The sequence below is a fragment of the Lycium ferocissimum genome, chromosome 8 (genome assembly GCF_029784015.1).
Source record: "Lycium ferocissimum isolate CSIRO_LF1 chromosome 8, AGI_CSIRO_Lferr_CH_V1, whole genome shotgun sequence".
NCBI lineage: Eukaryota > Viridiplantae > Streptophyta > Magnoliopsida > Solanales > Solanaceae > Lycium > Lycium ferocissimum.
Genome location: NC_081349.1, coordinates 33,860,815 through 33,869,176, shown reverse-complemented (window position 1 = coordinate 33,869,176; position 8,362 = coordinate 33,860,815). Strand labels below are relative to the sequence as shown.

Genomic DNA, 8,362 nt, shown 5'->3' with positions numbered 1-8,362 from the left:
TCTAGTTTATGACTTATTTTTATCATTTTAGCCTAAAAATAAGTGTTTAAAAGTATTTTTTATTTTCTTAAAACACTACAAAAATGCTTAAAATTTATTTTGACTTAAAAACACCTAAAATAAATCAATCCAAACAGGCTCTTAAACATGTCAGGTGAAGTGTAGGAATTTAAAAGTTAGCACTAAATATAGAAAGTGATATTTTCTTTAACAAACAAAAAAGAAGTATGAAATAAGATGTTGAATAAGTTTATGTGTATTAGCTATGTAGTGATTGAAATATTTTTAAACATAAAGCTAACGTTTATTTTTAAACATAAAGCTAACGTTTAAAGTAAACAAATTACGTATAAAATCCTCCTTAATATTAATCATTACATATCAACCCCTTTATCATTCCTCAATATATTAATCAATAATTCCTTAATTTTTATTTATAATCATGATTATTAACCATATATATCACCTCAATATATAAATAAACGATCTCTCAAGTACACAATACCTGACAATTTTGTATACTTTTCACACTTAATAGTAATTAATCAATAACATTCACCTCTTAATTTTTATTTATAATCATGATTAATTCTTGAAGTTGGAGATAAACACGAAATTTGTCCATCATTGTTATTCGTTTTCCACGTGATGTTCGTAATCTCCCAATACTAGGCTCCATTTTCTCCATCCACGTGTCATGATATCTGCCATCTCACCAGCCAGCTCAGCAACAAAATGGGCCCTACAAACACGTCATTATCAATACAACCAATATGAGAGCGAGTTGATCTTACGGCCCGTTAATTTTGAGAATTATCTGTAATCTCATTCAGTTCCTCCTTTTTCGAGAAACGATCAAAATGGTCCTTAAGGTATGGGGGATTGGACTGTTTTAGTCCTTTATATGCACCATGTAATCGAAATAGTCCTTAATGTATGCAAAATGTGATCGTTTTAGTCCTCATATATATCACGTAACTGAAATAGTCCTTAATGTATGAATATAGTGATCATTTTAGATCTAAACCTTAAAAGTAACGATTCAAGTCAAAAAATCTATTAAGTTTAACTAGTCACTCACGTGCAACTCACGTGACGGAAGCAACAAGTACCATTTCCTCCCGCTACTACAATGTACACCTTTAACGATAGAAAATATATTTTTCTTGCTCTCCTTATAAGTAACAAATTCTCATTCTTGTAGCAAGATAAAAAGATATCGAGAGAAAAAAAAAGTGTAAATATTTATGTGGAGTGAACACAGAAAAGTGGAAAAAACTTAATCGTTTCTATAAAAAACAAAAAAAATTAATTGCAGGTTTTGCTTTTTCAAATCAGTAAGCATAAAACTTCCCATAATGTTTAGGACTAAAATGATCATTTTTTCACACATTAAAGACTATTTCGATTACCTGGTTAATATATATAAAAGACTAAAATGATATGACTATTTCGATTACCTAATATATATGAGGGACTAAAACGATCTTATTTACATACATTAAGGACTTATTTTGATTTTTTTCTCCCACTTTTTTCGGTTCAAAAAAAAGTTCCGCCACAAGCATCCCACAAGGACCACAACTACCTCCACTATATCTCAAATTACCCAAAAAGCCCCTCAAATTTCATCAAATTTACCCACTTTGCCACTCCACTTTACAAATATTTCATCATTACTACAAAGTATACTACAAGTATAAGTTTTGCGCTTTACCTTAGGGTGACCGGAAAATGATGGAATTAGTTACTTCCGGCGGCGGAGATCACGGCGGCGTTTGCGGCGGCGACGATGAAGAGCAGCTTTTATTACTGGAGAGGAAAAATGCTGACGTGTCATGGAGGTTAAACTTCGATGAACTACGGTTATCTTCTGAGAACAAAGAGAAACCTCCACGTGGACTCCATGATTGCCTTGGTGTATTGAGTAAATTCTCTCAACTTTTTTTACGACGTCGTTTTTATTGCATTTTGATTCACTATTTATACGACTCGGAATAAATTTCGAGTTTTTATTTTTCTGTTAATTAGTTGAGATAATGGTTAAAAATATACATGTGCTATCACTTTATGCTATTCTGAGTAAATTTCGAGTGTTATTCTCTGCTAATTAGTTGAGATAATGGTCAAAAATGTAACTCTACTAGTATTACTTTTTTTGCGAGTTTCACACCTCAACTATGAGCTGTTTTATTTATAACTAGGTTTGTTTTAATACATAAATTGTGATAGTTCAGGTAGAAAAAGGGAACAACTGATAGTTGAGGTGTGAACACGCGAAAAAGTAATAGCTCAGGTGTATTTTTGGTCATTATCTCGGAGTAAATTTTTAGTATTATTCTCTGGTAATTAGTTGAGATAATGGCCAAAAATAGACCTGAACGGTCCTTTTTTTGCGAGTTTCATGCCTAAACTATTAGCTGTTCACTTTTTCGACTTGAACTATTAGTAACACACCTAGTTGATAGTTCAGGTAGAAAAAGGGAACAATTGATAGTTGGTCTAATCAGCTTCGAAGTGTGTTTTAATTGCATAGATGGTGATAGTTCAGGTAGGAAAAGCGAACAACCGATAGTTGGCCTAATCAGCTTCGAGGTGTGTTTTAATTGCATAGATGGTGATAGTTCAGGTAGGAAGAGGGAACAATTGATAGTTGGGGTGTGAAACTCGCGACAGTCTGATAGTTCGGGTGTGTTTTTGACCATTAACTCTAATTAGCTGCATTAGGTTGACGTAAGAGTAGTGAATTGACGGAGACTTGTTCACATAGAGAGGAATGTATATGGAGGATTCATAGAGCTGATTCCAACTAATTATTGATGGAGGACTTGTTGATTGATGTTCTGTTGTGCATAGGGAGTTACTAATTGTGGAACTTTTCTTCCTTTAGTGAGTGAATTTTTGGGGACTCTTTTTAATACTTTTCCAGTGTCAGACATAACATCAATTTCTTTTCATGTGGGTCCAATTTTCTGAAGAACAATATGATTCTTGTATGGATGGCTTAAATTTGCTGATGCCAAGCAATATTCACTTTTTTTTTAATTGTTCTCTGGACTATTGAACATGCTTGATGCGCAGTTCATTGGTTTGGAGCAAATTGGCATATATGTATGTAAAGGGATGATTCTTTTTGGATAATTTTTAGATGGCTGATTTATGTTATAATAATATGTGCTTTAGAGGTCAAATTTAATGCTTTCAGCACTTCAACTACTGAAATAAAAGGGAACTTTAGCTGAGTGCACTCAGCAGGTAAGTCCACAAGGTCATGAGTTCAGGGAATCCCTTAGTTTTCTCCACATCTCTGCAGTTTTTCGGTCAGTGTAATAGAACAGGTGTAGTTGGTGTGTGTGTGTGTGTGTTTATTTGCCTGTCGCGCGAGCCAGTCAATATATTGTTTCGAGAGGCTACTTTCACATGTAGTTGAATTTTTAAATAGTCCCATGAAACTGTAACTTTCGAATTGATATTGGTACTTTTAAGATTTATGATCAGCTTTGATCAGTGAATATGGATGGTCTCATCCACTCTTTGGTTTAGTACTTAGAGGAGGCTATAGTGCTGTATAGAGATGCATGTAGAAGGGATTTACTGAATGCTATTACTGTAAGATATAGGGTGTCCTTGAAGGGATGGCTTGTCACACTTTGATATTTGGTGCTTACAGGTCAAGAAGACAACATTGCCGTGTACTACCAGCAACAGGTGGAAATGCTCGAGGGCTTCAATGAAATGGATGCCTTGGCCGATCGTGGTTTCATACCTGGGATGTCAAAGGTTTTGATAGTTTTTATCTACTTTTTCTATATATATGTAAAAGACCAACCATTTGTGTCTTCTCTGGATGCTGTAGTTCTTTGCTTGTCATATAACTTGATGACCTGTTCTTTTAATAAAAGAGAATGTGATTCGAAGCTTGGACTGAACACGGACAATTAATTTGGTTGCAGGAAGAGAGGGAAAACTTGGCTAGAAGTGAAACATTTGCCATTAGGATATCAAATATCGCAAACATGGTTCTTTTTGCTGCTAAAGTATATGCATCTGTCAAGAGTGGTTCTTTGGCCATCATAGCATCCACATTGGATTCACTGCTTGATCTTCTCTCTGGTTTCATATTATGGTTTACAGCTTTCTCCATGCAGACACCAAATCCGTATCAATATCCTATTGGAAAGAAACGTATGCAGCCTTTGGTTAGTGCCACTGCTTCTATTCTTCGAGGCTTTTAAACCTTTACATTTCCTTTGCCTTTAATTGGGGCAATTTGCGTTCTGCTCGTCACTTGCTATTAGCTTATGTTGATGACTGCATATAATAACAATTGCCTTGTTTGGTCATGCGTTTAAAAGTTGTCTAACAAGGTAATTGTACTATGCTTTCTTGTGGTATTTGATTCTAAAGGGACCTTAAACAATATCTCTTATACTTTTATTTGGCGGTCATGGTAAACCTTAATATTCATTTTGTTTGTTGTTGCGGAGGAAACTTAGCCTTCTGCTTGAGATCAATCTCTAATCATGAGATCATATAGTCCAAAAAACAAAGGGATAATTTCCACCTAAAATACAGAACCACGAGAAATGCAAAGTTAATGCATCTAAGACAAATTAAATGAATGAAAACAACAATTTATCTGATAGTAACCAACTACAAAAGGTAGAAATAAAAGAAAAGATGTGCAAAATTTTAATAATGACCTCTAGCAGATAGCTTACATGACTGTGATAGAACCTACAGAGATTCAAATCTTAAGCATCTCTTTCTCCAATCGTTGTCTTCTAAGTGCACCCTCAGTGGAGAACCACACTGAGTATGTTTTTGAGAAAGAAGGAAAGGTGAAGCTGGACGAAAGTGGGGGACGGGGGGATAGAGAGAGAGAGATTGCAGCTGATTTGGCAGAGTGAATTGAGAGAGATTAAGAAACACAGGCTGTTGTGGCTGACAGTAAGAAGAATAAGAGAGGGTGGGTTTGGGGGAAGATTATGAAGTGTCTCTTAGTGAACTGACAATATTTAAATCCTTTGTTTGTCCTGTGGGGAGGATGAATACGGTCTATTCTCTGTTTATGGTCTGTTAGTGGATACTTAGCTTCTTGCCTCCCGTATGCACCATTTTCTCCCACATCATGTTAGTGTTGATAGCCATTCTGTTGGCTTTAAGTAGTGATCCTTAAATTCATTTAGTTAATCGTATTTTGGTGGATATACATATACACACTGCATTAGCATCTTCTGATGTTACCTATAAAAAAAGAACTATCATCTCCTGATGTTCTATACCAATGTCTGAACAGAACTAAGGAGGGACCCTAGACTTGAGCTACACTTGGATTCTTACACAGTTTTCGTTGCAGTTTATGTAGTTCTATCGACTCATTTGGATTATCAAAATTGAAATTAAGCACTTGGCCTTTTGTCGTTCAGTTAGTGTAACTAATCTGTTACATGAATTTGGTGTAGTACTATCATAAGAGTTGCATTTTAGTTAGGAAGCTTATGATGCACATCTTGAGGAGGAATTTCGCTTTCTAGCGTGGTGGTTTGAAGATAATTTTGCCTGATATTTAAACCTCGGTGAAGTTTTACTTTAGTGCTTAGTATATTGCCATCGTGGAGATACTAGTTCATTCAATCTATGCAATCTATTCAGATAAATTTGACCTTCTGGTTTAAATCAGTTCAGAATTCCTTAGAACCATGGAATGATCTCACTGTATATATGATGAGTTTATTTTGATATTTGAGCTGTTTATAGACCATTAGACATCCACTAGATAGCCCAGACTTTGGCAGGAGATTTTTCCTTTTTTTTTTAAGAGAACTATTTGTAGAAGATTGTCATTCTCCCATTAAATGATTTCAATGATATGATTTTGTTCTTCCATCATGTATTGCTAGTGAATAAAAATAAGGAAGATTTGATTTCGATCCAGACTCTTGTAACTTCCACACTGTTGCTGAATGTTGTTGAAAAAGATCTAGTCTGCAAACAAGTTTTACCCTGCTCGCTGGCTGATCCTATGCAGTTGAATGATTTTCCATGTTGTTTTGTTTTTCCTGGAGCTAGAGCAAAGTGCATGTCTATGGTTATCTTCAAATGCATGTCGTGTAATTCCCTATGGGTTCAAGATGAATTATGTTTTAACTTTCTGTTCAACTTATTACATATCTGGTGATAACAACGTACAAGCATGAATAGACTTATTGTATGATTTTTCCTGTTCTTCTTTGGGAGCTGGTCCAATTCAACTTTGAAAAATGATACACAGGGAATCCTTGTTTTTGCTTCTGTCATGGCGACTTTGGGACTGCAGATAATTCTAGAGTCTATGCGTACACTAATATCAGATGTAAGTTGTGGCTCCTAATATTTCCGAATTTATGTTTTATTTTCTGGTCGAAAATTACATGGATTCTTATAATCTTATTCCTTGACCCTGTAGACTGATAGACATATTAAATATTAACCTTCTCACAGGAATCTGATTTCAGCCTTAGCAAGGAGCAAGAGAGATGGGTTGTTGGGATTATGGTCTTTGTGACTCTGGTGAAACTAGTTTTGGTGTTGTATTGCCGGTCTTTTACTAATGAGATTGTGAAAGCATATGCCCAGGATCATTTCTTCGATGTTATCACAAACATCATTGGACTAGTCGCGGCATTGCTTGCCAACTACTTCAGTGACTGGATAGACCCTGTCGGAGCTATGATTGTAAGTTTCTATCTCCATTTGGCCATACACAACATTTGAATTTTTGCAAATACTAAAGTTCAGTATTAACAAATAATGTTTTCGCCATCAGTATATGCAAATCCTGAACTTCAGTATTCAAAATAATGGTGAAATATTGAACAGCTTGTTTGAGGAGTATTTCAATTTTCAAGTAAAGTACTTGTTTTCACTCACAAATACTCTTTTTAACTTTAACTTCAAGCTAATATTGCCCAAAAAGCTCTCGCTTCAAACACTGTTAGTGGCTTTAAGCAATTATCCCTCTGCTGCAGCTTGCGTTGTATACCATTCGAACATGGTCAATGACCGTGCTAGAGAACGTGAACTCCCTCGTCGGTAAGGCAGCTGCACCAGAATATCTACAGAAGCTGACTTACCTCTGCTGGAACCATCATAAGGCCATAAAGCATATAGATACAGTGAGGGCCTATACATTTGGTTCTCACTACTTTGTCGAAGTTGATATCGTCCTACCTGCAGACATGCCCTTGCAAGAGGCACATGATATCGGCGAGTCATTGCAGGAGAAGCTTGAAGTATTGCCCGAGATCGAGCGTGCCTTTGTTCATCTCGACTATGAATACAGCCACAAACCTGAACATGCACAGGCATACCTATAATCACACGGATATTGATGACATCTTCTCTAACCACTGTACCTAATTACCTCTGCATAAGTGAACTGTGTAATGCTGCTCGAAATCAGTCAATCTGCTGATTGCTATTTAAAAGAGAAGTTGCTATTATCTGGTAGAACAGGGATTATTAATTATATTTTTGTTAATTTACCTTGCCTATTCATATAGGAGTAATATATATCATGATTCCTCAATTTGCTAGCTCTTGATATATTGCAATTTTTATTCGAGAAATTTGGGTCTTTAGCCAAGCCGAACAAATTTCTATTCAAGCTCTAGTAAAAGTTTTTATTATTTTTGTCGTTAATTGTATGGGTTCCATGCTATCTATGCCATTTATGAATGAAGAACCTTAAACGCTTTATTTCTACAGTGAGCCTGCTCAAGATAGGAGCTAGGGACTGTTAGGGGTGACAAAGTTCATTTTTTTGCACGGATTGCTCGTCAAAGGCACTGGTCTTTAATTTTTGGCCCTCAAATTGGGGGTCTTTAGTTTTTGGCCTTCACCTAAAAATTCATGGATTTTGGGTTCGAACTATGGCTTAGTCAAAAATTTTAAAAGCAAATTGCAAGGTAGAGATTTGGCTTACCGAGTTTGCATGCAAGACTCTGCATTAAGGTAGAATTTGCTACCTTAAGGCAAACTCTCCGTTATAAGGTAGCAAACTCTGCTTTAAGGTAGAGTTTAGCCTGCCTTAAGTAGAGTTTTGCAGGCAAATTCTGTCTTGCATTTTTTTTATAATTTTAAATTTTTAACTGAGGAGGGTTCGAACCCGAAACCCATGAGTTTTTAGACGAAGGCTAAAAATTAAAGACTATCAATTTGAGGGCCAAAAATTAAAGACCACCCCTGAATAAGGACAATTGTGCAAATTGCCAGACAAAATTGACTCAAACCCATATAACCAGTCCAATCTATTCAAGTTTTAATGGATTTGGCTAGAGTGATTTTAATTATGGACTGAATTGAATTAGTCCGAGTTAAC

General features: G+C 35.6%; 1 protein-coding gene across 2 annotated transcripts; it reads left to right on the top strand.

Annotated features, from left to right (window-relative positions):
• The first annotated feature begins 1,586 nt into the window (after positions 1–1,586).
• On the top strand, positions 1,587–7,570 carry LOC132068167 (metal tolerance protein 11). Of its 2 annotated transcripts, none has more exons than XM_059461666.1 (6): positions 1,587–1,927; positions 3,671–3,780; positions 3,954–4,199; positions 6,275–6,355; positions 6,484–6,717; positions 6,941–7,238. In XM_059461666.1, exons 1-6 carry the CDS (start codon positions 1,735–1,737, stop codon positions 7,076–7,078), a joined length of 1,002 nt encoding a protein of 333 aa, XP_059317649.1. In that variant the 5' UTR covers positions 1,587–1,734; the 3' UTR covers positions 7,079–7,238. The 2 variants fall into 2 exon arrangements, with proteins under 2 accessions (XP_059317649.1, XP_059317648.1); XM_059461665.1 differs by having other exon boundaries at positions 1,607–1,927; positions 7,011–7,570.
• Positions 7,571–8,362: the final 792 nt, after the last annotated feature.

Coding starts and splice junctions, on each gene's coding strand:
- LOC132068167 (XM_059461665.1), top strand. CDS start 1,735: ATGATGGAATTAGTTACTTCCGGCGGCGGAGATCACGGCGGCGTTTGC. Junction 4,200..6,274: donor AGAAACGTATGCAGCCTTTG/GTTAGTGCCACT, acceptor AATGATACACAG/GGAATCCTTGTTTTTGCTTC. Junction 6,718..7,010: donor ACCCTGTCGGAGCTATGATT/GTAAGTTTCTAT, acceptor CCTCTGCTGCAG/CTTGCGTTGTATACCATTCG.